This window comes from Anas platyrhynchos, chromosome 7 (assembly GCF_047663525.1).
Source record: "Anas platyrhynchos isolate ZD024472 breed Pekin duck chromosome 7, IASCAAS_PekinDuck_T2T, whole genome shotgun sequence".
Taxonomy (NCBI): Eukaryota; Metazoa; Chordata; class Aves; order Anseriformes; family Anatidae; genus Anas; species Anas platyrhynchos.
The window spans coordinates 20,714,734-20,742,709 of record NC_092593.1 but is presented as its reverse complement, the minus strand read 5'-3'; the positions used below and the strand labels follow the sequence as shown (position 1 = coordinate 20,742,709).

The window sequence follows — 27,976 nt, the reverse complement described above, 5'->3', positions numbered from 1 at the left end:
AACCCCTGGCAACACAGCGCCGCCACAGCCGGGCGCACTGGGCCAGGCACCGCCTGCCCGGGGCGGGGCGGCGGCTCGGGGCCTGCGCCTGGCGCCGGGGCGGGACGGGGCGGGGCGGTGCTGGCCCCGCGGCGGCTCACGGCGCCCGGAGGGTCTCGGCTGGGGCTGCGGTGAGCGGCTGGAGGGGCTGGGGGGTGCTCGGGTCGGCCCCGCGCTGCCGCAGCCCCGCCGCTAAGCGCTGCGAGCCGCTCGTTGCCGCCCGGGCTGCGGCGGGAGCAGCGTGAGGGAGGCGCGGGGCTGGCGGCGGGGCCGCGGCGTCCTGGCGGCAGCGGGCCCCGGGCCGGGCTGCCTGAGGGCACCTGGGAGCTGCCATAGGGTGCAGGGGGGGGAAAGCAGAGAACGACCCCGTGAGGGCATTCGGCGTTTGTTGTATCTGTTTGTTGTATCGCAGCTGCTGACACGTTATTTGCATTAGAGTCGTGGCAGAGTCGGAAGGGACGCGTGGGGATCATCGAGTCCAGCTACAGACATGAAGAAATTAAAGCTTAAAGAGCTGGAGAGCTGTCTTCAACGGGTCGATACCTTCGAAAGCCCCAAGCTGCTCCTTGAACAGTACCCAACGAGACCGCACATCGCAGGTAGAGATGGCACTGTTGTAGCTTGGCTCTTTTACTGGCTCTGCATACAAAGCTTAAGTGCTTTTTGTTTCTGCCGCGGTTTAAAGCCTTCACACTAGAAATAGTTGAGACATTGTATCCGCCAGAAACTTGAATCCATTTTTCTATGATGTTAACTTACTTTCATTAAAAGAATACTGTTAATTTACAATCCAGAATTAGAGAAAATTGATTTAAAAGATACATATTCAGTGATCTATGTGAAATCTCTCCAGCAGACCAAATATCTACAGTTCAACTACTTGACAAAATACTAGTTTTCACATTGAAATTAAAAGAGAATTACAGGCAGTGAGAACAAGCTTAATTTCGCATGACAATAAACCTTTGTTTCAGAGTTTTCTGAGAAGAGAAGATAGTTTGTATTGATTAACTGGATGCCCATTGGGTATATTACTGTGTTGGTTTTTTTTTCTCCCCTCAGCATGTATGCTTTACACAATTCACAATACTTTCGATGATATTGAAAACAAAACAATTGCAGATTTAGGATGTGGTTGTGGTATGCTCAGCATTGGAAGTGCAATGTTAGGAGCTGGGTAAGTAAATACTAGGTTCTGGATGTGGGTTTTTTTGTTGTTGTTGCGTTGTGTTTTTTTTTTTTTTTTCTTTCCTGGTATAAAACAGAGTTGAAATTAAGATTAGAACATAGTGCTGAACTAAACTAACTTTAGCCATCTATTCTGGTGCATAATCAGGCCATTTAGTATGTTTAGATTATTAATAACCGTTCAGCTTCTGGGAGGGGTGGATACTTGCCTCAAAACGATAACATTTGTTTTCTCCTGAAGCATTAAATGAACACATGAAACATCTAAAACTTTAAAAAGATATTTGAAAAAGGCAACAGAGCTGCTGACATTTTTATAAGTACTGAATTTGTAGTGAACACCTGTTATGTTTACTAGTTAAAACAAGCTTGTGCCATTCCTTTTCAAAACTGCTATAGAATTTAAACAGTTTTATTTTGCAAAATACTAATGTGGCTTTTTTTTTTTTTTAATAGATTTTGTGTGGGGTTTGACATTGATGCAGAAGCACTGGAAATATTTAACAGCAATCTTGAAGACTTCGAGCTCACAAATGTTGACTTCATTCAGTGTGATGTCTGTTCTTTGTCTGACAGCATGTCAGAGACTTTTGACACAGTTATCATGAACCCTCCTTTTGGTACCAAACATAATAAAGGTTTGTAGATACAAAAGTCATTTAGCAATTACTAGAAGAGAAGTATCAAGGGACACACTTCTAATGGAACATCTCTCCTCTCTATTGCAATAGGGGACCTAACAAAATTTTGCTGACCTGAAATCAGTTTCATAAGTAGAGATTAACCAATTCAATGCTATAGCTAAACAATCACTGGGTTTCAAATAAACGACACTAGCTATTTCACATCCCTTATTTTTTGGTTTTACTTAAGCACTTGGGAAAGTTGCAAAAACTTTTTTGCAAAAATACTTTCTGTACCTTCACATATTCAGTGTTTTTTCTCAAATAGCTACTGCTTCAGAAAAACTGAAGCGTGAAGCAAATCTTTAAATCCTCTAGTTTAAAATTGCATTTAGTAATTTAATAATTTCAACACTTTTAGGAATGGATATGATTTTTCTGAAAACGGCTTTACAAATGGCAAAAACAGCTGTATATTCCCTTCACAAAACTTCAACACGGCAGGTAAGTCCTTCATTTTAGTATGGTGAACATTAAGCTGACAATTATGCAGTTGGTCAGTAATCACATATTGTCTTTAGCTTCTTTGATTTGTTCATATGGTATATGCCTATTTGGGGTAAACATTATTGTCAAAGAATAGCTGTGACTTTGCATGCATCAAGATAAGTACATCTAATATTTTAAGTTGAAAACAAAGGTGCAGACTTCTTAAATTACTACAGCCATTAAGATGTTTTTAAGACTATCAAAACCAGCTTTTAAATGTAACTGTATCTGTTTAATACTGTAGCACATTCAAAAGAAAGCAGATGAATGGGAAGTGAAGATGGAAGTCATAGCAGGTAAGATTAACTCAGAGAAAAAACGTTTTTCTTGGGGGTCTAATATAGATGTAAGTCCTTACTAGTCAGACAATATCCAGAGAGAAATTTAAGTGTGATTTGCAGTGAAAATGACAGGGTTTGTTTATTTACGTAATCTTAGTACCTGTCTGGAACATAAGAAGTAGGCACTTGATGAATAAAGCTCAGAGGAAGAGTTTCTTCCCAGACTCAATTTAGCATCCTAAATATTTTTGGCAGTTACTCTGTTATCTTCCTGATTCTTAAGTACCGTCAGCTATATGCTTTATAGGAGTAATATAACTTGAGACATTTTGAGAAATTTGCACAAATGCTTAAGATGGTTTTCTGGATCTCAGCCATCCAGTTATTGTCTGGTATGGTTGGTTTAAATGTTCAGTCATAATCTAGTGCAGAGATCAAAACAGTTATCCCATCAAGGGCTCACAGAGATAGGCAACAGAACATGGATGGAGGGTGCAAGTTAACTGACTAATAATCATTATAGCATAACAATTTTTTGTACTATTCATAGAACTTCGATATGACCTACCAGCATCGTACAAATTCCATAAGAAGAAATCGGTAAGTATAAAACCTAAAACAACTAAGAAAATTCTGTTTTGTATCAGGGAGGTAAATAATTCCATTGAAAGAAATGTAAGTTTTAGGGTCATGTGTACTAGATGGTTAATAGCATTTGAAAGAAGTTTGTTATGACAGCAATAAGTTCCCTTTGTTGTTACCACACTTAGTGGTTGAACAGAGGGGTCAGTAATGAGCAGTTTTAAGTTCTGAATTTATTGGCAGCTGCTGTTTAATATAACTTCGAGGTTACAAAGTCAGGAAACTTTTACATTTGAATGAGGAGCCAGAGAAGTTGAGAGCATCTGACAGTATAAACAAAACTATAAATACAAAATAATTCTCCAGAGTGGCATCTTAAAAGTAAGCATGCTGCTTAGGACAACACCAACAAAAAAAAAGCTGTAACCCAACACCACGAAGCTCTCTTCTCATTGCAGGTTGACATTGAAGTGGATTTCATTAGATTTCTGCCAAGAAACTCCTGAACTGAAGCATGTCTTTAAAACTTATTTAAAATGGACTAATAAAAACAAAGTTATTTTTATTTTAGTATTACTGATCTCCAGCTCCATTTTCTGTTTTCAGTTGTTTTGGTGCAGGTTCTTCTTCTTCCATTTCCTCTAGTGGTCTCTTCTTAGGACTTGCCGGTTCTGCAAGATTGAATACATATAAGTCATTTACGGTAAAGGAAAGCCCTTTCAGTATTACCACAAATCTTCTGGGGAAAAAAAAGATCAACTAAAATACTCTTATAAGTGTTCTTAGTATACATGCCCCAGAATGGGTCCTAGTTAATCCATAGCCATTGCTATGATAGAAGGTTTACTTATTATGCGACTTTGAAGTTTTGAGGTGTTCCAAAATACTTTAAAGAACTTGTTCTTACCTGTTCTAAGGCAGGTAAGAAGATGAAGGAAAAAAAAAATCTAACAGGAGTAGGTTTGAATGGGTTTTGTTACAAGGAGGTTCTGTATCCAATGAACAGAAAGAGTAGCTCTTCCTCTTCTCTACCACTATCCAGAATTGGTCTTACTGTACAGAATGCTTTGAACAGTGCTGCAGTACAGCCACAGCCATCTAATAATTATCTCAACATACTTTTATTATGCATTTTGGACAGTTTCAGCCTCTGGAAGGAGTCATGCAGAGGACCCTTCAAGTTATTTTACTGGTAATAACATATTGACAGAGGACAGAAATACTACAATAGAGGGCCAAAGCTTGGCCCTAGTAAACAAAAACTTCTCCATAAAATAGCCCTGTGCAATAAAGAATCTATACCCTGTTAACATACCTGTTTTAGTATCATCTTCACCTTCTTCCTCAAACTTTATTTTCTTGCCCTGAAACTGTACTTTCCCTTTTTGTGCGCCTTGAGGTATCTTTCCCCCTCTTCCTTTTCCTTTGAGTTTGCGTCCTGTTGGAATATAAGATAACAGGAATTTTGTATCATTTGTGTTTTTAATTGGCAAGCTCAAAAGAATGCTTTATAAAAAGTAATTATTATGTATTCACTATCTTATTTTCACAAAATGCCACTCATGGGACATTGTAAATGCTTCAATGAAAGAAGGACCTTTTGTTTTCTGTTTCAGCAGTTCCTGCTGCTCTTCCATTATTTTTTTCAGAGCTTCTTTCTCTTCGTCTCCTTCTAGCAACTCCCAAGTAACATCCTTGTTCCGAAGCTGTAAGTTTCCATTATGTGCTTCTTTGGCTTTTTCCAGAGCTTCTTTTGCAGTATCCTTAAATAGGATAATTCCCTTAAAAAGAAAGAAGGCCTTTACGTCTTACTGTGAAAACACTCCGCTAGAATGATGAACAACATATCCTGCTAGGTACCTCAGCAAGTTCATTATGCTTGCATGATGTGAAAAATCCAGACTGAAACAAAACCCTGAGACTGTTGTAACAAAAATTCCTAGTCTCACTTTTGAGCTGATCAGCTGATGAACCTGGAACCTTTACCCGTGCTTTTGAAAGAATTCAAGTGAATGATTTCATTCTCTAAATATTCTGCAGTTCCACAAGTCAAATTAAACAAAACAAAAGAATTATTTACTTGATATAGGAGCACATGCATTTAATTATTAAGCTTCAAACTCTAATACTACGATCTTTACTCAGAGTCCAAGATTATACTGACCTCCTTTGCACCTCTTACAAAGTGTATCCATTTGATTTCTCCATGATCAGAAAATACTGTATGGAGATCTTCTCTGCACGTTTGATCATCTAGATCACCAAAAAACTTCAAAAGACATCCTGTCTTTTCTTCTAGAGATTTCTAAATAAAAGTTGAAGACATTTTTATTAACGAGTCAAGCTTTGAATATTCTTTCCCTCCCCCCATCATAATATTAAAACATGACAGTAACTAATTAGCAACTGAAGTCAACCCTCTTAATGCCATTAGTAACCCAACCATTCTCGCTACAGAACTTACTTATGCTGACACCCAAGTCTCACACAGTGCCCCATAACCTTGAACTTATTCTTTTTCCTTTGCCTACTACGGATACATCTATGTAGAATTTAGGATTTTCCCTTAAGATAATTAACACTCTTGAAATTTTATAAAACAATTTCCTGAAGGCTGACCTGAAATTCAAAATTCCTAATTATTGATATGATCCTGTAAGGATTTAATAATTAGCACAGAAGAATGATTATCTATTTTATTGATGTATTTAGGATCACTTCTGAACAGGTAAACATACCTAGCAATTCAAATCCAGGATATGTTCCTTTAAACAAAATCAGTCTCTTGACAAATAAGACAATACAATGACAAAACGAAGTCTTACTGTAGGTTAGTTGTAAAAGCTGAAAGGAACACATAGCTGCAGTAGCACGTTAATGAAAACGCATGAAAGCACAAACTGAATAGTTTTTAAGTAGACATTTAAAAAACCCATACCATCTCAGCATCCGCTGCTTTTTTCAGCTTTTCTTCTTTTTCCCTGTAGAGAAGTTAACATGAGTTATGAGTTGGTTCACATGTGGTCAGGTGATCAAAACCAGGCACTTCTGTTGATAAGGACTTACTGTTTAGCTCTTGCTTTGGCCTCTACTTTGTTTTGTTTCCTTTCTTCATTCTTCTTTGTACAGTACTCTTCCCTTCAACAGAATGTAAACTAAGTTAATGCCGATTAGATTATCCCATTACAATTACTTTATAAGACAGGAGAAGCCAGTAAGTAACTGAGACCATCTGTAGCAGCTGAGATGCTGGTCTGCAAACACTTGTGCTATTGGTATCTGTACAACAGTATAGAAATTTACATCCACCCTCGACCATTATTATTAGGTTCATATATCAGTTAAGTGGACTTACTTGAAAAGCACTATCAACTCTGTGTCTTTGTACTTTTGGTTTGGGATTTCTGTGAACTTCTTAGCAGATTCAACACTATCAAAAACCGCAAATATTGATCCCTGTTAAATAAGAGACGTTCAGTGTCAGAGTAATCAACAGAATGTTCTCCAGGAGGCATCCCTGCTCCAGGTCTTAATTGTTCATTGCCAAAAGCTACCTTAAACGTTTTCTGCAGAGTTCTCCTCATCTGAATGTTTTCAACTGGACCCTTATCTTCAAGCCATTCTTTGATATCATCAAGAGTTGCATCTACTGGAAAGCCTTTCTGCAAGACAGCACAAAACTTCAATTATATATGACAAATTGCAACACTTTATCAGATATAACCACCTGACCATCTAGCATGAGTTAATTCAAGCTTTAGTTTGGTTAAATGGTTCTCAGTCCAAGTAATTCAGAACAGCACAGAGCAAAGGAAGAGCTTTACTTACAACATATACTGATCTGTTTTTAATTGCAGCCTTGTACTGGTCATTCAATTCAGGAAGGGGTTTATTTGGAGACCTCCTGATTTTAGTTTTGTCTTCGTTTATTTCCATTAGACCAGTCTTGGATTTTCTTAGTGCTTCTACTATAACACCAAAATCTTTAGACAGACGACTTAACCTATTGAGTAAAGAGACACAGGTCATTAAAACTATCCAGGCACAGCTGAAGCCAACTGTTAAAATCCCAACAAGAATTTTATGTGCAGACCAGGGACATTTGGCCCAAACAGATTTAAGTAGCTAAAAATTACCCTTCCGTCCATATTAGCTGTACTATGTTTTACCTGTTGAATTTGATCATAACTTCTAGAGGCACCCAGCCATCATCTAATTTGATCTGTTCCTTTAAGAACTTGTCTCTTGGTAGATTGTGATTTCCAAAATAGTACTGCAAAAAAAGAAGAAAAAAATGTCTTGGAAATACTTGAAATTCTAATTGTTATTTTTACCAGATCAACAAAGTTCTCAAATTACTACTTCCTGCTTTAACAGGACACTTCCAAAAGTTAGCTGCAACAAGTAAGCAGTTAAAAAAACCCTGCTTCATCCAATGGGATCGTAATCAGGCAAAACTAGGAGGCTGCAGATTTGTTTAGGAGAGGCATGAGGCTCACTCTGTTAACATTCCTGACATTGTGTATTCATATAACATAATTCATCAAGGTGATAAAGATCTGCAGGGTCACCAATGAAATTTATCACCAACAGATTTAGATTTTAGTCCTTATTTAAGTGATGCACGAGACAAGAATAGTATCTTTACACATGCGTATTTAAGTGTTCATTTACCGTGTGCTCATTTTGATTGTGCCTGGCTTGGAAAGAGCAGTGTCACACAGGTGACAAATTGTTTAACTGAGCACAAAGTAGACAAGTTCATCAGATTCTTTTGCTTGCTAGCAGTCACCTAGCAAGGGTCAAATACATGAAGCCATAGGGTAAGTGGAAGTGTTTCCACCAGGATCACTATGCTTTAGGAAGAGCCAGCTCAAGTTTTACAATAGTACGTCTCCCTCTAGCATACCTCAAGTTCACATTACCACATGGCTAGCTCTGTCAACTATTTATCCCCAGTCTCAGTTATTTTCATAAATAATGACTATGGCTTCATATGCTGACGGATTCACATACAGATTCACATAATTTTGTCCTTCAGAAAGAAGGTTTTGTTCTGGATATTATTTTAAGTGGTGTGTTCGGTTATCCATTGTAGTGTAACCCTCCAAGCCTCTCGAGTAAGAAATAATGAATGTAAAGTAGGGCATTAAAATTTAGTCGTAATTTGTAGCAATAAATTACAGAGCAGTAAATCATAATAGCAAGTTATGCAGCATGCTAATATTTTCAACAGCACAGATTCCCAAATAGGATTTTTTCCCCAATTGCATACAAAGAATAACCCAAATGAACACAATTAACAAATTGTTCAATGATACATTCACTTGCTGTAATACCTAAAATGTTATCAAGTTAAATGTTTTGTATTTAAGCAGTAGTCTTACAAGCAACCTTTGACAAACGTAACTTCCAGCTTAGACTACCACTATGAATGATTATAACATATTAAAGTCTGTCACAAGTCTATGACTGTTTTTTTTAACAGAGCTGAATATTTAAGTTAACTCTATAATGTTAATTTCTCATTAGCCAAATTCTTAGTAATTAGTCTCCAAAAACTACATGAGTCTAGATCGAAAACTATAAATTGAACTTACTTCAATTTGCTGACAGATCTTGCTTTCCAAGATAGACATGTTTTCACCATCTCCATTTTCAGCCATTTTCATTAGCTGCAGTGAAGAGAATTTAGAGCAAAGGCACTAAGTATTGAATACCAACTTCTACAGACATATTCATATAGCACCACATTTAACTACATTTAAACAAGGTAACAGGCAAGTTCTTCAGCCACACGTTTATGCTTATGAGTCAGCTCTAAATATGACTGCAGAATTCCAAGTGGAAACTGAAACTAAGAAACAACTACTTAGCTGTTAAACCAGCATCTGGCATTCTAACATTTGAGATAAGTAAATAAATGTTGTCATTTTAAAGCATTTGTTATTTACCTTTTTCTAGTCACAGATCCTCAGTACCTAACAGCAACAAATCTGAGCCAACAATAGCCAACGTTTATCAGGTCGAACCCAATCCCTCATCACTAAGCAAAACATGAGTAACAAAAATTGTTTGATATTCCTAGTAAGTATAATTATAAATTTTCTGACATTTCCACATTGTACTTAATCCTTGAGAGTTCAAGGAACTTACTGGAGGAAAGAACAAAGACATCTGCCTTTACTAGTACATCCTAAAGATGTCCAGTTCTCCCTTTTATGGATTTGCTTTCACTGCAGTTCTGCCTGAATACGGCATCAACCATCTTTGAGAGGACACGCTGTTTTAAGTTGAAAGCAATTTATTCTCCTAACTAGTATTAAGCTTATGGTTCCTGTATATCAAATACAGTTGCTATATGCAGTAGGAGATTGGTAAGGAAGGGGCTACTGGACAACAAATTAATGGAGATCAGATGCTGCTCATCAAATTGCTCTTGGGACAGATGGAATAGAGTTATTCTTGAGGAAAAAAGCAGCTTTATTAACCTGTCAGAAACCAGTCTGAATTCAGTGTTTGGCTGTGAACCACAGATTTCTACTTTCTCCCTTCTCGCACTACCAAACTCGTCAAATCCAGCTGCAGAAAATAAAGCAGACCGATGTCTCCTCAGTTACCCCAGGCCAAGCCTTGATGCAGGCTGCAGCTGCTCGGCCCTCAGCTGGCCTTGCTGTTCCACACATCACACTGAATGGTGCACGGGTTTGTTGGAGCAAGCTGTCTCTTCGTACAGGTTTTTGTTAAAATAAAACCCAGGACCTTGTGGCTGCGTGCTGCCAAACTACCCGCAGCTCTGTTACAGGCAAGGACTAAGGAGATGCAGCTCATCTGAGATAATGGGTAGAAGCGCATCAGTGCAGCACGGCCACTGCCTAGGCTTTGGCTTTGTCATTTGGAGCGACCTCCCCTTCAGCCTGCCTAGGGTAACCAGCTTCTCCTAGCCTGCCCCCAAACCCGCTCTGCAGTGCGCAGGATGCCCTTGTTTCACCGCTGGGTACCCAAGGAGCCCCTAAATGCCAAGGGGATAGGGCTACCAAGTGCTATGGAAAAAATGAGACATTCTTGTCTCTGCCTGGCTTCTGCTGCCTCAACTCCTCCACCTTCCTATAGCCTTGCAAACCCTCCTGTGCAAGCAGAAACACTGTGCAGAAGGTTAGAGCAACACGAGACCTCGAGCAAACCAGGGAGCTTGAGTCTCGTGAGCAGAGCAGTTTTGCCAGAAAGCGCCCACCCGAACACCCGCACCACGCTCCGCAGGCCCCATCACTCCCCGCATGGCAGCCTCGGGCCCTTCTCACGGATCGGGCGCTGACGGTGCCCCGGCCCCCATGCCCCGAGGCAGCCGCCGCCTCCTAGCACGGGGGCGCTCCGCGCGCTGCGCACACTCTGCCAGCCCCTTGGCGCGGGCACCTGGGCCCCAGCCCCCAGCCCCCAGCAGCAGCAGCGCGGCGCGAGCAGCGGGAGCAGGGCCCCGGCGGGCGGGCCCCGCGCGCCCCGGGGGCAGGGAGCCGGGCGGCGGGAGCGGCGCTGCGCCAGGTGGCGGGAGGCGCGCGCACAGCTCCGCGTGCTGCAGCGCTGCTCCACGCGGGGCGCCGCAGGAAGCGCTTCCCGCCGCCGCCGCCGCCGCCGCCTCCGCTCCGGCCCCTTCCCGCCCGCCAGCACCAGCCCCAGCCCAGCGCGCGGCGGCCCCGCGCACAAACCTGCGGCGGCCCCGCCCGGCGCGCCCCGCACCGGCCCCGCTCTGCAGGCGGCGCGCCCCGCACGGCTCCGCTCGGCTCCGCTCCGGCCCGGCCCAGCAGCCTCCGCGCCGCCGCCCGCCCCTCACGTGGGGGCCGCTTCCGGGGCGTGGGGCGGGGCCGCGGCTGTGAGGCAAAGCCACGGCACTCGGTGCGCTGGGGGCGGCCGCCTCAGGGCCGCGCGGCGCTGCAATGGCACCAAGGAAGGCGCCAACGAACAGCCCCGGCCCTGGGCAGCCCTGTGCTGGTCGTGTAGAAAGTTTAATGTGAAAATAGCACCAGTGAAAGCGGAGCAGCGAGTCTCTGAACCCGTGCGCTCCCCTGGCTCTCCAGCATCCCAAAATCTCCCCAAAACGAGGATGGCTCTGGGTTGGGGTTGGGGCTGTGCAGTACGGGCGCTGCCCTCCCCCCACAGAAGAGCCGAAGGCCTCTCCCCACTCGCAGAAACGCTTCAGATCCCCGCCTGGCTTTTAAATCGTTCTCTGCTGTGGGGATTTCCAGGATAAATAAATTAACTCTCTTGCTAACTCACTTGGCCCGTGCGTTTCAAACAGCACCACGGGGTTTGGTTCCTCAGACCTCTCTGCATTTAAGAATCTTTAAACGCATTTGGCTGCATCCCCACGTAGGTCTCAGCGGGCCAGCTAACCAACCAGAGCACAACCCACCGTCAGTGACAGTCGGACATCAAAACGTGAGCTACACACACAGCACAGAACTTTACAGCAAACCTCAAGAGTTGAGTGAACACTGTTACTACCAAATGCAAGTGACAAAGTAGTACAACAATGTGAAATAACAAAAATATGTTGACAGTGCTTATGATTAAGAAGAAATAGTTCACCTTCTTGCAGAGTTCTTGGATGGTACCTGGTAAATCCAATAAAATCAGTATTTCATGGCAGGCGGCACTGCTGCTGCAAGAAGTTCCCACCACAACTTATCACAGTCCCCTGCTGTCCCTCCCTTTTGCACCAACATCTAACAGCCGTCCCTGCTGTCATTTTATAAGCTGGATTGAAGAACCAAAGGGGGCTAAAAGAGTCTCTCTGCTCCCCCAGCCTAATTCTTTATTTGGATCACTTCTGTCAGGCTGCATGCAGCTCCACAGCAGCTGCAGTGCCACAGCTCAAGAAACAGGGTGGAGGGATTCTGGACTGTCCAGTCTCTCTCCTTGTATTTCAGGAAGACACATGTCAAATTTCATTTCAAAAACAGTTATCATAGTAAGGCTTTTCTCTGAAAAAAAAAAAAAAAAAAAAAAAAAAAAAAAAAAGCACCAACCACAAATCAGCCAAAAAGCCCACTGCAAAGCCATGCAGAGTTCTGGAAAACTAGTGCACGTTCTGTTGGCAATCCTGGGCTACCAGGTCACATTTCTTCCCCTTTTCTCACCCTGTGCTCTTCTTCACTCTGGAAGTTGAAGGTGGATTTAGAGGCACCATGCAACTGCCCACAGTTTCTGGATGTGTAACCTAGTTCTCCTAATACTATAGCTCTATACATACCACACACCTAGCTAATGGCAATGAACCATTTCTACAGCTATATTCAGTGTATCAGAGATTTTATCATAAACCCAGTAGTCCACAACAATGCAGAGTACTTTGGTTTTACTCAACTTAGCACCAAGTTAGAGTTCCACCTGGTGGCTAATGAAAACAAGTTTTTCACAGTAGTTCCTGTATAGCTGTGCAAAGTATTATAAGGAAGTCATATGAAAATTTTCATGTCAGACAGTGAATGAACTGAAAATATATGGAAATATTTTTCCCACATTTATGCTTCTGAATTGTTTAAAATGAAGATAAACCATATAGCTTTTAATGAATGTCTGCTAAGAGACTGCACCTGACATTTCACTCCTGAGGTAAACAGTACTACTAGGAGTACTGCATCTGCTGTTTTCTGTAGCAGCAATATGAAAATCAAGTGTTTATACATTATACACACAGACACAGCCGTGTGAACGCATAGCACTGGGAAGATTACCTACTGCTTCCCATTTGTTCAGTTCAGGGTTGTATTTCTCAATACTCTGCAGATATGTTCCTTTTGAATAGGAATATCCTCCTGTTACATAGATGCATCCGTTCATGACCACTGCACCACACTCCATTCTTCTCTCCATCATGTGAGCCATCTGCTTCCACTCATTCTGCTCTGGGTCATAGCAGTCCGTGATCGTGGTCTGTCCACCCACAAAATAGATCTTGTTTTGTAATGTAATTGAACACAATCCATATTCTTCGGGAAGAAAGGAATACAATTCAACTCAGCATGATAACGTTATCTTAAACTGCAGCTACACAACAAACATTGGGCACCACTGATGCCAGCTGAGTTTCTTCAGTGAACTTGGTAAACACCCTCAGGAATTTCTGCTAGACATACATAGACGAGCACCAGTATTTAGTGACAATCTCTTTAGAAACTTATTGTTACCAAATGTAGAAAATAGAGAAAGTCTTTTGAAAATTCATATAGAAGACCTTTGCCAAACAATTATGAATAGACGGATTTTATGGGAAGTTAGCTTACTATGTTATTTACTAAAGTACAGCCATTCCTTAGTTGAGTATTATAAGGTGATTTCTATACAGCAGACACTTGAGGGGGGCCTTTCCCTCCCTTCTCCAAGCCTGGAAATAGTAGATCATCCCACAGGGACAAGCGTCCACTCTGAACCTTGCTGCCCTAGAAGTTTTCCACATCTTACTAGGACCTAGTCAGAAACTCTTAAGTGGGCTTAAAGATTTAGGATTAAACAAATCAAACTCTATGCTCATTACAAAAATTATTGTTTACCTGGATGAGGACTTGTGGCGACTATACTCCACTCATTGCTACCTGAATGGTATCTCTGGATTTTATCATAGGTGCAGCTTCCTCTGTAGCCATAGTGACCTCCGGTTACGTAGATGACTTCATGCAGGACACAGGCGGTGGCATTTCCAACACCTGTACACAGTGTGAAAGTCACAACACACCTTCAGACTGCATACAACACCCACTGGCACTTCCACTGATAACCCCAAGTTAAATGGCTTGTTAATTAACATAGGATGAAATTATATTTGCAAGTATTTAAGTGAATGTTAAATTAAATAAACTGTCAAGACACCTTATTTTAGTACTGTAAGTCATGAGCAATTAAATAAACATGCAGTAACCGACAGGTATTGCATGTAATATGGCCATAGAAAAATTCACATAATCCTTATCGTCATTAGGGACACGGTCATGCTGGTTTTGAAATAGGGAATTACTTTAAATATTTCACTAAGTTTCAGTGATTTTTTTATGCCTCACATACGTGGAAAGAACAAATTCAGTGGGAGCTGAGATTATTCAGTGTCTCAGGGTATTTTTAGTCTTTCTCATATTATTAACAACACTGCTGTACAAACAAGGACACAAATAGAATGTAGCCATGTTAACTCCGTCTCCAGGAGAACAAAACAAAAATAAAACAAGGGAACTGCAAGATAAAACAGGCAAAACCTAGCAAATTAGTGTGTTTTTAAGTATCTAAAAAGCTTCAGGAAGAAAATGTGACAAAATGCCTGCACAGAACATGTAACTGCTCACAGCATTAACACAGCTTTCCTGGATTTAAATTAAGAGAATAATAGCAGTGATTGTGGGAAAGATTTAAACATTAAAGAAACAATTGCATAAGCATGATTAGCATTTTTCCTGTTAGATATCTTAAAAAATTCTGAAAAAATACCATGTTGTATTAACTTAAAATAAAATCTCACAAAAGATTTTATTTCTAATTGAAAATAATTACATTAAGTTATAAAAAATATTATGTGTGATTATTTATAATTTTTATAACCAAATAATATAATTGAGTGAGGTTGTGATCCAAATTCATAAATTTTTAATAGATCACTATTTTGGCTGCTAAAAATAGGTATGAGTGCTTTTCCTAACCCTCACGCTGAAGATTAAACTAAGGAACCTGAACAGATGATACACTGAAATACGAGCAAGCTTCATGCAAGAAAGTTTAAGTGAAGACACTTATTTTGGTATAAATTCAGATTATTTCTGTACAATTATTTATAATATGATCCCTTTATTCACTCTGAGGATACGCTGAATAGACTTTAATCCCAGGTAGGTTTCTAATTTCTTTCCAAACTGAACATAAATTGAGCTCCTGAAGGAAGACAAGATTAAAAAGAGACCACCACACCACCACCTGCTCGTTCATCCTGTGTTCCATGGCTCAGCCCAGCCCAGTGTTTGGATGCTTGCAGCAGTTTGGCTAGTAAAGACCTGAACCAAAGCCCACCACAACCACCAGGATGCTTCCCATGCACTTCAGTAGAACTTGGATCAACCCCTAAACGTGTCAGTGGCACTTCTGTGTGGCAAAAGTGGAAGGACTGACATTGAAGCAGACACCACACAAAACCTTACGTACCTTTGATCATGTTTGCAATAGGAACCCATTTCTTTTTTAAAGGATCATAGAACTCAGCTTCTTGCACTGGAGCTCCCTGCCGGTAACCACCCAACGCATAGATGCAGCCACTGAGGGAAACTGCACAGTGGTAATACCTCGCGTCGAGCATGGGGCAGCCTTCGGTCCACTCGTCTCTCTCACTGTTATATATCCACACAGTATCAAGGGCTTCGATGCTCTCCGTTCTATAACCTCCCGTCACATATATGTCAGGTCCCAAGTTTGTGACCCCATAGCTCTCCCGGGTATGATCTGGCATGTCTGTTCCCTGGACCCATGTGTCAGTTAAGGGATCCCAAACATGCACCTCTGATAAGGGATGCCAATAATACCCTCCGATCACATACATGGTGGCCGTAGGTCTTTTGGAAAGGCCTTTGGGGCTGGGATTCAGGGCGTTGTATACGAGTGACCGTATTTTATTATCGTTAAGTCGGCATTTTTTTTGTAGGCTTAAAGCTGACCTCAAGTACACGTTATCTAGGTCTATTTGGATGCAACTCAGCAGTTCATAGATGTCCTCGATCCTCTCTTCCACGTTGTGGGCTACCCACTTCACCACCGCTTCGATGGCTGCCTCCTCCTTCCAGACATTCAGGTTCTCTCTGGAGAGGATGAACGCGAGCTTCTCCTTGCCGATGTCCAGGAACTCCTCCTGCTTCCACACGTCTTCAAACTGCCACAGCAGCATCCTGCGCGCCTCCTTCTCCAGCTCCGAGCAGCTGTGGTACTCGGCGAAGGCGTGCATCCCTATGCAGTTGTCGGTGTCCAAGTGCCTGACCAGAAACTGCTCGCAGGCTTTCTTTACCGAGGCGAACTGGAGGAGGTCGGCCGCCTGCAGCAGGCTTTGGACGTTTCTCTTTGTTATCTGGATCTGGGAGGTGTAGGCGTAATTCACGAGGGCTTCCAGCACGGCGTGGCTGAGCTCGGGAAGCCTGATCTGGCTTTTAGCCTTCTCCTTCATGTCGGCCGTGAACATGGCTTTGAAGTAACCGCTGCAAGCCGCCAGGACGGCTCTGTGGCAGCGGAGGCAGACCCCCGAGGCGCCCTGGAGCGCGATGTCGGTGAACAGCCCGTCCAGGTAGAAGCCGCGGAACGCCCCCAGCAGCCGCGCGGGGTGCGCGGGGTCCTCGTACTCGTACGCGAACCCCTCCGCCTCCGCCCCCTGCCCGCACACGGCCATGGCCGCAGCGCCCGGCGGCTTTGTGGCGCCCGCCCGGCCCCGGCCCCGCCCGCTCCTTACGCCCGGGGCCGCCGGGGCCCGCGGGAGGCGGAGCCGCGCGGGCAGCGCCCAGGTGGGCGCCTGAGGCCGCGGCGGGCTGAGGCGGCTCCTCCGCCCTGAGGGACGGCGGCAGCTGCGCGGGCAGCGCCTCCCGGCCGCAGCGCACAGCCGGAGCGCCTCCCGCTGCCCCGGGGCTGCCCCTGCCTCAGGCGTGCGGGGAACGAGGTCAGGGGCGCCCCAAAATTGTACAGGGCTCCCCTCAGCGCCTCAGCCTGAGAGGGGCAAGAGACAGTCGCGAACTGCGCTGACTCCGACTGTAGCAAATTATTCTTAATTTATACGGCTTCCAAAAATGCGGTTCGCTATTTCAGCCTTCTCTTCTGGCGGTGTTTTCAGCAGCGGATGCCCTGCACACATCTGGAGCAGGCCCTGAGGGCAGAGGCAGGGCCAGGGCTCCCTCAGCAGCAGTGGGACTTGGGTCCTTCGGATGCACCAGCTGGGCGCTCCCTGCCCTGCGCTGCAAGGGCGCCTTTCACCAAGCAGAGGGAAGGTTCTTGTTAGCCAAGTGCCTGCAAACCCCAAGCTTAAATTAGGAGGGCTGCTGCTCTGCACAGATTTAAAAGCATCATTTTATTTTCTTTGCATTACCGGTGGTACTTCCTAATTCCCACCAAAAGCATGGGTGGAAGAAGGAATCTGAGTGGGGAGGTGTATACAGACATCTCCTCTACCACGCTTGCTCACATGCAGGCTGCGACAGGACTCAAACTTTCCCTTGCCCTCTATGTAGCAGTGCAAGACAAACAAAAATACCTAACAAATCCTTCACGCATCTTTGACTTTCTTGGTTTTGTTTCTTCCAAACACTCTTGTTGCGTTGTTAGCCCAGGGAATGTGTTTTGTGGTGCAACCCAGGCATTAGCAGTAGGCTCACCAGGGCCTGTCCCACAGCTACATTACTCCACTTTTATTTTTTCTCTGGAGCATTCCCTTGTAGGGCCCCAAGTCTGTTTGTATGCCCCCAAGCCAACAGCTTTGTTTTGCTGCTGGTTTTCACCTTCCGTTTCATCAGCTTCCTATGGATATGCATGAACTTCTCTTAGCCCTTGGTCACCCTACTAGCACATAAGGTCAGGACATAGGATTACAGCTACATACTCTTTACAGTAACCTGTGTATAATACCAGATCTGTTACCATACAGAAAAATTCCCATACGCTCAGCAGTCTCCCATTATGCATTCCTTAATATCTTTACCTAAGTTACCACATTTCCCCAGAAGCTGGGCATTTCCCCCCCCGCCCCTCTCAGAGGGCATGCTGTTTTAGCCACCCAGCAAGTCAGGTCAGCAACACTAAGTACAGAACATGTACCCTTTCAAGGATCTCCTCTGTCTACTCCTTTTCTCTTTTGGTTGTGTTACCAGCTGAAGCTGACTTCACAGTCTGGAGGTACACGTCTCCCCTCCCTTATACCCAAATGTGGAAAAATGTGGTAATTGTGGTGCTTCAGAAAACTGATTTATTTTTTTATTTTCAGAAGAGGAGAAAAAAAATAACACAAGACCTCATTAATTGCTTAATGGCTTACCTACTGGAATGGAAAAGCTCCTTCTGTCTCTAACACACAATTTGTCCAGGAAATAGCATCAGCTCTACCCTGTACTTGAAGTGATTGAATCATAATAGCTAATCTTTCAATTAGTTTTCTTTGCTTAATCTATTCTCATCTCCCACTTCTGTACTCCATCACAAAAAATAAAAACAATCCCTTTTTGATTATGGAGATTAATGTCTTAATGATTCAGCAATATAGCAAATTACAAAATAAGGTTCCTATGGCTGAAGAATATTAGGAAACCTAATTTAAGTGGAAGAAAAAAAAAAGAATATTCATATACTAGGTGGCTAGGGCTTTTTTGTTTGTTTCTTTGCTTTTTAAATAAGCAATAACTGAGATCTGGACAATAACTGGACAAACAGAAGGCAAACTGTTTTGCAGGTAGGTTACGAAGAGCACAGAAGAAATTGGCACAGTACCTGTTAACACAGCAGCACATCCAGAATGCAGGAATACACAACTTTAAGAAGTAACCACACAATATTGTGCAATGCTACAGTCATTAGCACTTTTGTACAACACGCAAATCAGAAGACTCAAAACTGTTGAGGCCCACCAGTTAGCAAGATGCCATCTTTGTGCCCTTGCACAAGACACGTTAAAATCTCTAGTATAAACACCTCAGACAGCTATCAACTATCTGTCAGCTGTGCACCTAGTAAGTCAAGTATATTATTTGAGACACCTCAGGTAACAAACTGCTAAAGCAACCTGCTGTAATTAGTTAAAATAGGTGAAGGACTAAACCCCAGTACAAGGCAGTACTCAAAGGAAATCTTCATTTCAAGATTTCTGCTCAAAATGGGGAAGACCACCCCTAAAAACCTTCAACTTAGAGAAAGAAGGTAGTGACAACATCAAGTGTCCATAAGAAAATGAGAAGAGTGCTGCCAGACAACACAGAAGACAACAGCTACAGCAATTGCAGGTTGCTGAGCTACAACTTAGACATCTGCAACTGAACTACTGCGAGTTAGACCAATTTCTCAGCTAAGACACGTACGGGTAGAGAACAGACATCAGTTCAATAGCAGATTATAACCTACTTTGGGAGACTGAGAAAACATTTGGCATGAAAAAGTGTGACTTTAATGAGACATACTTCAGTATGCATAGCACGAAGTCTTAGGGCTCATCTCGCTGTGAGTGAGAAAGACTCCCTGGTCACAGACGGTTCCTGAAACTACTGAAAGGCAGGTGAATTCTGTTAAAAAGTTAGAATGGACACAGATGCTCCCTTGCAGCCCATGAGAGGGCTATGTGGTGCACAAGAGTGAACGGGCAGAACCGTGCAAACACATGCACATACGCACCGTTCCATGGGCCCACACACTGCAGCAGAAACCCATTGAGGAAACAGCACCCGGCTGGCTCCGAGGGGTCAGCAGGGAAGATCTAACCAGCAGCAGCCCTACGCACACGGTCAGGGTGATAGTCAAGGGAATAGGAGAATGGCTCTCCTGTCAACAGCACCACACTGTTCTTACTGCTCTCCAGAAGACAAGGGGTCTGACTGACAATGTAAACAGTGGTACCCAAAGACTGACACCCAGACTTGTGTTCGCTCTCCCCAGGCCCTGACAAAAACAGGTGCCTAACTAACAACACAGAGGCCAGCAGAACACATTATACAAATCATGTATGTTGCTTTTGTCACTGACAGTAACTTTTATTGTCTTTAATTAAAACTCTTAAAAAGGAGTTTTGTTTGGTAAACATTCAGTGTATTAAAAATATAAATGCATCTTCAGATCAAACAAGATTAGAGGCATACCAAATCATTTACAAATTAAACATTTACCCTGATTAAATAGTATTCAAAGCCAATGGTTCCAGAACCATGCTCCAAAAATGTTAAGAATTTAAGTTCTTTATAAGAATTATTTCTTTCTTTTGTGCACTAATCCCACTACTTTCCCTGAGCACACGGAACAGACCTCACATGCAGTCAGTAACCCTTCGGGGTCAGAAGAAGATTAACGGTGATTCCTCCTGCAACCCTCTCACCCCCTTTTTCACTGATGTTGGAACATGTAATATGCTAGAAAGCCATTTTAACATCACTTTCCCACTATTGCCAAAAGTGAACATACAGTTTTGTATCGTGTTTAAAAAACATGGGTTCAGAGCACATCACAGTTCTAGTTTTGTGCTTTTATGCACACGTAGTGTTTCTCTCCTGGGAAGAAAAAGGCGTAACTATATTGGTTTCCTTTTATCATCTGAATTATTCCTTTATACGCAGCTTCAGATAAGACGCTATTTCAACAGCAGTTGACCAAACCAGAACAGAACACTCTACAGGACTGTGATCTTGGGAAAGCTGAGAAATCCTTTTCTCTAAGGTATACCCATGCCTGGGCATAGCAATATCATTCTTCTTCAGAGACATTACCGGACATAGGTCATTCCCACCATCACCTATATATACAACTTGTGTGTAACTTACTCCTCGCTCCAACTGTTTATCTAGGAATTCTTTTAAAACTTTCCTTTTGCAAAGGTTTTTAGGGCACTTCGGACAATGGTGAGCGTGAAAGTTCTGCACAGTTAGGTAGCCGGTACTGCTGAATGCTGCAGGGTTTGTAAACACTTCATCAAACACCTTATGGAAGTCAGCGGCTTTTAGAATCCAGTCAATAAATACGGTATTAGAGTCTGAAACAATTATGCAGTCAAAAAGCTCCTTGTTCTCGCCAATAAAACGCAGAAGATCTCCCATTCCCGCGGTGAAAGGGATCGTTGTCATAGTCCTTCTCATCTCCTCCTCTTTGACACCGCTGTCTCCCAGGTAGACAAACACTCTGCCCATGTATTCGGTCCAGTGCCCCGGCTGGTAGGAGTTTCTCAGTCCATGAGGAAGCCTCTTCCCAGGAGCACACTTCACGATCCAGGTGTCGCTATTTTCATCTACGATCGTGTGGTCAAAGTCAAAAACCAACAGGAATTTCATAGCTGCCCAGGGTCGGTTTACAGAACAAACAAGAAAAGAAAAAAATAATAATAAAAAAAGAGAAATACTTATATAAAAGAAACTACTCAGCTCCTACCCCGATCTTGTGCTCAGGTGACAAACACGACGCGAGGGCAGGGCGCTACGACAAGCACACAACCTGGGGGCGCTGCCTGCGGCCGCTCCAGCCCCAGGACGCGAGGCCGAGGCCGAGGCCGAGGCGGGCAGCTCGCGGCAGCTCCGGGCCCGGCGCCGCATCCCAGAGCCGCGCTGCGGCACCGGCCGGGCCCCGCGCCGCCACCGCCACCGCGACCGAGCGGGGCTCCCGCAGCCGGGCAGCGCTGCCGCCGCGGGGCAGGGCGGGGCCGCCTCAACGCCGCCTCAGGGCCCCTCCGCCAGGCGCGGCCAGGCCCGCAGGGGACAGGCCCAGGCCCGGCCCCGGCCCCGCCGCTCCCGTGGCGCCCCGCGCCAGCCCCGCCCGCCGCCGGGTTGCGCGGCAACAGCGGCAGCGCCGGGACATGGCGGCGGCGCGGCACGGGCGGCCCAGCGGGAGGGGGCGGCTGCCCCGTGAGTGCGCGGGGCGCTGGGCGCGTCCCTGGGTCCTACCCGGGGGCAGCGGGAGCGAGGCGGGGTCCCCCAGGCAGCGCGGCTGGAAACGGGCTGAGGGCAGCAGCAGCAGCAGCAGCAGCAGCGCGACCCGCGGTGAACGCCGCGGCCGCCCGTGGCTGGGCACCCCCCGCTGGCAGCGCGCAGCTCGGCGCCGTTCCCCTCGGGAGTGCCGCTGGGGACACACAGGGCGCTGCTCGAAGCGCGGCGGTGACCTGGCGGCTGTGGGAGTGCCCGCATGTGTGTGTGCGCCCGACACAAGGCGCTGCGCGTCCTGCCAGCGGCTCAAGGCACTGCTCTGCCGCGCCCGCTGTGTTGCAGGAGGTGCAGGGCGCGCACTGAGAGGGGCGGCGAGGCACGGCCTGCGCCCCCGCTGCTGCCGCACCCACCCCCAGCACCACCTGCAGCGCCATTCCCCAGTCGTTCCCTGCCGGGAATGCTTCCTGGCCCCCATGGCCAAATACCGTCTGCGAGGCATCAGCTACCACAGGCCGAACCTGCACGCACACACGGGTACAGGGACGCGCACAGTTACACTGCTCAGCGCCACGGCCCAACTACACACACTGCCCGCACTCAGAACACAGGCACAGATCGGCCATCACAGCTCTGGGGTACTGGGACAGGGAGAGTTATTGTCAGGACGACTCAGTACTGATAATATGCAGGGACTGAAATCCTGCTGCAGGTTTGAATTTAGGATTTTGTGATTCCAAGTAACCTCAGTATCTTTTCTTCCCTCTACCTAGCATTGCACAGTTCTGTACAAAATAGTCTTCTGGATGGATGTTTTCTTCCAAATGGAGTAGATCTCCGTCAAGTAATTATATTGCCAAAAGCGGAATGGGAAAGGATGCAGGACAATCTTGGCAGCATTAGTAGGGAAGCAGCACGCATCCTTGCTGAGAAGAAAGAACGTGAGGAAATGCACCGACGCTCCAAAGCGGCTGTAAAAGACTGGCCCAATACCATTATGGTAAATACAAGACACATCTGTAAACTAGGTGATGCATGTAGGCAAAAACACAACAATATTTCTAGGTGTATTCCCTTAGTTTAACATCTGCTTTTAAATATGTATTTTAACTAAGCTACGTATAAATAGTTTAATTGTCAAATTAAACCTAAGATGCAAAATTAAAAAAAAAAATCACTCAGTGATTCATCACCTTCAGAATGGTTTATACATTTTTTATTCCATAGTTTTGAATGTGACTTCTAAAAAAGTGAATTTTTATCTGCATTATAGGGCCAGGCACAAAGGAAACTTAAAGCCAAAAAATTACGTGAAGAAAAGGAAGAGGAAGAAAGAAAGAAAGTTGATTTGGAAGAAGCACAGTTCCAAGCAGCAAAACGGAAGGAAGCTATTGATCAAGCAAAAACTTACCTATACTATCAGAATGAAAGAGTGAAGGGGTTGCATGTTTGTTGACAACTTAAAATATTTAAATTAAAATTGTATTGAATTTCTTTTAACACTCTGAACATGCAAATTAATTGAAATGTTTTTTTGTAGAGTGCACTGCTACTTACTGAGGTCCTAAAGGAAAGAGATGCTCAAATTGAATTTAAAAAGTTCAAGCCAAGTGTTAACAAAAAGAAGGAAGAAGAAGCAGAACGTGAGCGTAAAGAAGCTATTCTCAGAGAGCAAGAAAAGGCACATCAGCGTTATATGGATCGACAGGCAATATGCAGAGATCAGTTGGAACAGTAAGTAGTAGTAAAATAGGGTTACTTGTGATTAATTATGTATTTAAACTCTCTTCTCACAAATACATCCTGTAAGGTTTTACAGAAAGTTGCACACAATGTTGCTGTTCTTTACGTCTGACAATATACCCAACTTCACTTCAAAATGTCAGATTTTTTTTTAAATTTCATAGGCAAGCAGAATCTCTATCTGTTCATTACTTCACTTGGTCCCTAACCCATTTTTTTAACCCTTTTTTTTTGTTTGTTTGTTTCAGAATAGAGGAGCACAAGCGTCAGGCAGATCTGGCCAAGCTAGAAGACAAAAGAGAAGGAGAAGAAATACAGAGATTAAGTCGACTGTATGAGTTGGAAATGCAGAAAAAAATGGAAAAGGAACATGAGGAAAAACTTGAACGCCAGAAGCTGTATCATGTAAGTGACAGGAAAGCAGAGAGTTCAAAATGCTTGTTTTACCTTGTCTTCTCAGAGTGAAGCAATAGCGTTAATATTATCTAAGTGGGCCTGCTGGCAACAGGAGGTTTGCTGACAACTTTACCAATGTTAGGTCACATTGCTGGTTGCAGGCCATGTCTTCCCTGTCTGCTCTTGAGAAGGGCCTCTTGGGTGGAAGTCCCTTCTCTTGTCTGAAGGGGTGACATCAGCACCTGATGCTCTGACTGGTGTATGATGAAAAGGTCTGCTGTAGACATCAAGGAACAGTCTCCTTGACTTGAAAACGGCATTTGGGTACCGTGTACCTGCCCTGTTTCAAGCCCATTTTCATTTGTTAGGAAGAGGGAGTAGTCTGAGTCTGTGAACATGAAAATACCTCTTTAACTTGTCTTTCCCTTTATGATTAGATATGTTTAGAAAATTGTCAAGATCTGCTGCCCTCCCTCTTCACCTTCAAAGGCACCTTGCTAAATGCAAACCAGACACGCCTCACAACGCTTTTGGCCAGCATGCAAAAGACAGTAAATTTTTTTACATAGAACTCTAGAAAACTCCTCGTCAGCTAGGATTTGGATTAAGCTCAAACTGGGATAGTTTTGGATGAGGTGGGCCAGGAGTAGCACAGTCTGTGTAAGTATTGGTGGGGTTACGCAGTTCCATTCCTCTCTACATTCCCCTCTCCCACGTGTGTGGATGGCAGCGAGGGATAATGCTCCCTGCATTGCATGCTGACCTGCATAATGGGTTGGAGGAGTAGCTGTTTAATGCTCATTTCCCCTTCTCCTTTCTCCTATCCACCATCTCCTTCATGCATGTTTGAGCCATAAGAAGAAGAATCCCCTTCCTTTCTGCTCTCTTTGAAAAAATGTGAAAAGAAAACAGAAGAGGAAGTGATTCTTTTAAGTTGCAGCCAAAGGCCTAGATTTTCTGAACTTCATCTGTTATACCAGGACTGTTTTGCCTATGCAGAAGCATGTAGCTGACCAGAAAATAATCAAGGCAGCAGAGGAACAAAAAGAAATGGAAGAAGATGATCGGATTAGAGCTCATTTCAAAGCAAAGCAAAGGATTGCCACGCTGATGAAAGAGAAGGAAGCTGAAATGCGTAGGTAGGTACAAAGTTTGAGTATCAAATGTATCAAACTTAAGAATTATACAGTTGTCACATTCAAGTTCTTCAAGCTGATGATATAACAACAAAAAAAAATCACAGTTATTCTATAATTAAATTCTACTCATAGGGAAGAGGAGAATTCAGGACAAAAAGGAAGTTCTTTCACAGGTTCATTAGTTATAGGTCTATGTGTGTGTGTCACCTCTCCCCTCTTCAAAGTACAAAGATTTACAGAAGTGCAAGCTGTGTGGCAGGAAGAGAAGACTGATGGGTTTGGTAGCAGCAATGCTTCAGGTAGACCAGGTGCGTATGTTACAATAGCTCATGTGCTTCTGCAGACTAACACAGGAACGTCAGGACAAAATTGTTACCCAATTGGCTGCCCAAATGAGTGAAGCATTGAAGATGGAAGATGATCGTATTGCTAGAGACATTGCAAAAAAAGAAGCTGAAGAAGAAAAAAAGAACAAAGAGAAAGAAGCAAAAAATAAGGCTGCCATTGAATCTATTGCTGAACACAGAGCCACCGTGGTAAAAAAATAATAAATCATTCTTATCCCTCTTTCTCTCCTATCCTTCCAAATACCTTTTAGATACATTGTGGGTTTTAGCATAGCAATTGTTAGTGGGATGCTTGTGCATGTTCTCACTTAGCAGCTGCCTCTTACTTACATCCAACTCCTTAAGCAAGTTGCAAGTGGCACATGGGAAGATCCTCTTGCAAGAGATCAGCATGCTGCATCAGGTCTGCTGACATCTTCCTGGGGTCCTCTCTCCCTCTCCCACCTCATGCTGGGCACACATCTGTTGATGCTGCTGGAAACTCGGGGCTTGGACACTGGCCAGCTACGATGATTGTGCTTACCAGCGAGTGCTGATACAGGGCTGCATCATCATTGCTTTTGTATCTGGCCTGCAGAATGGCTGGTGGCGATACATGACTCTTCAAACTGGCAGGGTAGCTACTTGGCTAACCTCTCTTGTGTAAAATTCAGGTGAAGATGAAACTGGAGAAGGAGAGAGAGGATAAAGCAGAAAGTGTAAAAGAACGTCATGAATTAATGGAAAAGAACCGCATCTACCTGGAAGGGGAAAAAGCCAAGAAACAAAGACAACGTGATGCAAGTGTGGAAGTACAGAAGATTCAGCTCCAGCAGATGGTAAATAGAAGTGCTGCACCCTGTCAGCCCCTTCAGAAAGTAGCATGCATCTAAAGCAACAGTATGAGAGGCTGAGGGGCTAGGAGAGGAAGCATGCTGTGGTTTTTGTTAATCTTGTATGCTCTGCAGATGTTGGCATTGGGACCAGCCACATCTCAGCAGTGGCACAGAAGTCTCTTCTGGGCTTTCTCAACCCTTGTTGGTCAGGGAGGATGACCTGGAAGGGCAGGTGATAAGAGATCGGCCCTTAGCAACTATGGCTTCAGGAGACCCCACTCAGGAATGCAGATCCCCCTTCTGCATTTGAATTTCCCCTGAGCTCATGACCCCATTTTTCAAGTCCTTGTGGCGTCACTGTCCCAGTGTGGGAGCTGGTCATACAAAGCCTTTCCTCTCAAGGGGTGTTGTGCATGTCAAGGCTGTTTTGCAATGACACATCACTTCTTGTCCTGTGTTATTATGTATTGCTGCTGGTCTCTTGTATCTTCTGGGCAGATTACCAAAGAGCAGCAGCAAATGCTGATATTCACTCAGCTATTCAATGTACCCCTTCTTTTTTTGTGGTGAGTGTGGAACAGAACTTGGGAGGGATGTTATTTGACAAATATCAACTACTTAGCATTACTTCAAATGTCTTGTAAATGTACCCTCTTGAAGACTCCACAGCTTGTTATGTTGTGAAAGAAATACCAAGCTGTCATTCCCTTTTCTTCTTCAGGCAGAAAAGCAAGCAAGAAAACAGCAGGAGAAGCAAGCAGACTTGGACTACGATGCTCAGAAACAGCTTATTGCACTTTGTAGGGAGCGTGAATTTCAGAAGTATGCCAAGCAAGTTATTGAATCAGAGTCCAAGACTACACACAATCTCTATCCTCTCCTCAAAGCATCCAGAAATATAACAGGACTTGGATGTGGGCCATTTTCCAGAGGAAGCAAAGGAATAAATCTTAGTTTTCACGAACAGGATGTTGCTGAGACCCAGTTACCTGCTTGTAGCTGTACTACTGCACAGGAAGATAAAAATATGAAATAACACTGAGACTATACAGCAAGGAAAGACAGAATAGTTTTCATGTGGTTAAAAAAATACCTTTTTGAACGTTATGGGCAGAGTCAAGACTGCAAACAGATCTATATTAAATATATCTTACGAATCTGGAAGACATTTGAAAAAATAAATACCAGAGAATTGAGTGTATTCTCAAAAGTCACTAGCTTGTATTTCATGAAAGTCGGCTTATTTAACTAGAGGCAGCAGTGTGTTACATAGAACTGACGGTCAACAGAACCCATTCCCGCCAAAGGCTCACTATTGCTGCTACGTTTTTATGATTTTTCTAAAAATTCACTGTCCCAGGTTTTTCAGCCCTGTGGGCTACTAATGCAATACAAATTCCCTACACAGGTGCAAAAAGTCACACTATTCACTAGCCTATTTCCAGTTCAGTATTCCCCATAAAGAAAAAATAAATAAAACATTTACAGAACCTGCAGGACAAGAAAGAGCAGCTAAATACACACAGAAGCTAGAATACTTATAGTACTGCAGTTTTTATAGTGTTTTGCAACCACCTCCATAAAATTAATGCCTTGCTGTAAATCAGTTATGTGAAAATATGAACGTGGTTTGGTCGCAGCCCTTAAAGGTCATCTAAAAGGCATTATACACCCCAAT

General features: G+C 43.8%; 5 protein-coding genes across 6 annotated transcripts; 2 read left to right on the top strand and 3 right to left on the bottom strand.

Annotated features, from left to right (window-relative positions):
* The first annotated feature begins 11 nt into the window (after window positions 1–11).
* On the top strand, window positions 12–3,835 carry METTL5 (methyltransferase 5, N6-adenosine). Of its 2 annotated transcripts, none has more exons than XM_027461464.3 (8): window positions 12–170; window positions 476–638; window positions 1,102–1,216; window positions 1,684–1,865; window positions 2,272–2,354; window positions 2,644–2,695; window positions 3,231–3,280; window positions 3,721–3,835. In XM_027461464.3, the coding sequence occupies exons 2-8, from the start codon at window positions 530–532 to the stop codon at window positions 3,766–3,768; spliced, it is 639 nt and encodes a 212-aa protein (XP_027317265.1). In that variant the 5' UTR covers window positions 12–170; window positions 476–529; the 3' UTR covers window positions 3,769–3,835. The 2 variants fall into 2 exon arrangements, with proteins under 2 accessions (XP_027317265.1, XP_027317266.1); XM_027461465.3 differs by having other exon boundaries at window positions 26–170; window positions 452–638.
* Window positions 3,474–11,122, bottom strand: SSB (small RNA binding exonuclease protection factor La). Its single transcript, XM_027461450.3, has 12 exons — window positions 10,966–11,122; window positions 8,863–8,937; window positions 7,432–7,535; window positions 7,091–7,265; window positions 6,817–6,924; window positions 6,618–6,718; window positions 6,329–6,400; window positions 6,201–6,243; window positions 5,427–5,567; window positions 4,860–5,043; window positions 4,578–4,700; window positions 3,474–3,933 (listed from the first exon to the last, which is right to left on the bottom strand). Exons 2-12 carry the CDS (start codon window positions 8,932–8,934, stop codon window positions 3,836–3,838), a joined length of 1,221 nt encoding a protein of 406 aa, XP_027317251.1. The 5' UTR covers window positions 8,935–8,937; window positions 10,966–11,122; the 3' UTR covers window positions 3,474–3,835.
* Window positions 11,123–12,551: 1,429 nt separating this feature from the next.
* KLHL23 (kelch like family member 23) lies at window positions 12,552–19,819 on the bottom strand. Its single transcript, XM_038182306.2, has 3 exons — window positions 15,440–19,819; window positions 13,810–13,962; window positions 12,552–13,248 (listed from the first exon to the last, which is right to left on the bottom strand). The coding sequence occupies exons 1-3, from the start codon at window positions 16,662–16,664 to the stop codon at window positions 12,938–12,940; spliced, it is 1,689 nt and encodes a 562-aa protein (XP_038038234.1). The 5' UTR covers window positions 16,665–19,819; the 3' UTR covers window positions 12,552–12,937.
* Window positions 19,820–19,963: 144 nt separating this feature from the next.
* On the bottom strand, window positions 19,964–21,638 carry PHOSPHO2 (phosphatase, orphan 2). Its single transcript, XM_027461467.3, has 2 exons — window positions 21,437–21,638; window positions 19,964–21,278 (listed from the first exon to the last, which is right to left on the bottom strand). Exon 2 carries the CDS (start codon window positions 21,274–21,276, stop codon window positions 20,551–20,553), a length of 726 nt encoding a protein of 241 aa, XP_027317268.1. The 5' UTR covers window positions 21,277–21,278; window positions 21,437–21,638; the 3' UTR covers window positions 19,964–20,550.
* Window positions 21,608–27,499, top strand: LOC101804446 (cilia- and flagella- associated protein 210). Its single transcript, XM_027461452.3, has 9 exons — window positions 21,608–21,843; window positions 22,632–22,858; window positions 23,132–23,305; window positions 23,399–23,592; window positions 23,850–24,006; window positions 24,997–25,136; window positions 25,480–25,672; window positions 26,137–26,301; window positions 27,020–27,499. Exons 1-9 carry the CDS (start codon window positions 21,795–21,797, stop codon window positions 27,332–27,334), a joined length of 1,614 nt encoding a protein of 537 aa, XP_027317253.1. The 5' UTR covers window positions 21,608–21,794; the 3' UTR covers window positions 27,335–27,499.
* Window positions 27,500–27,976: the final 477 nt, after the last annotated feature.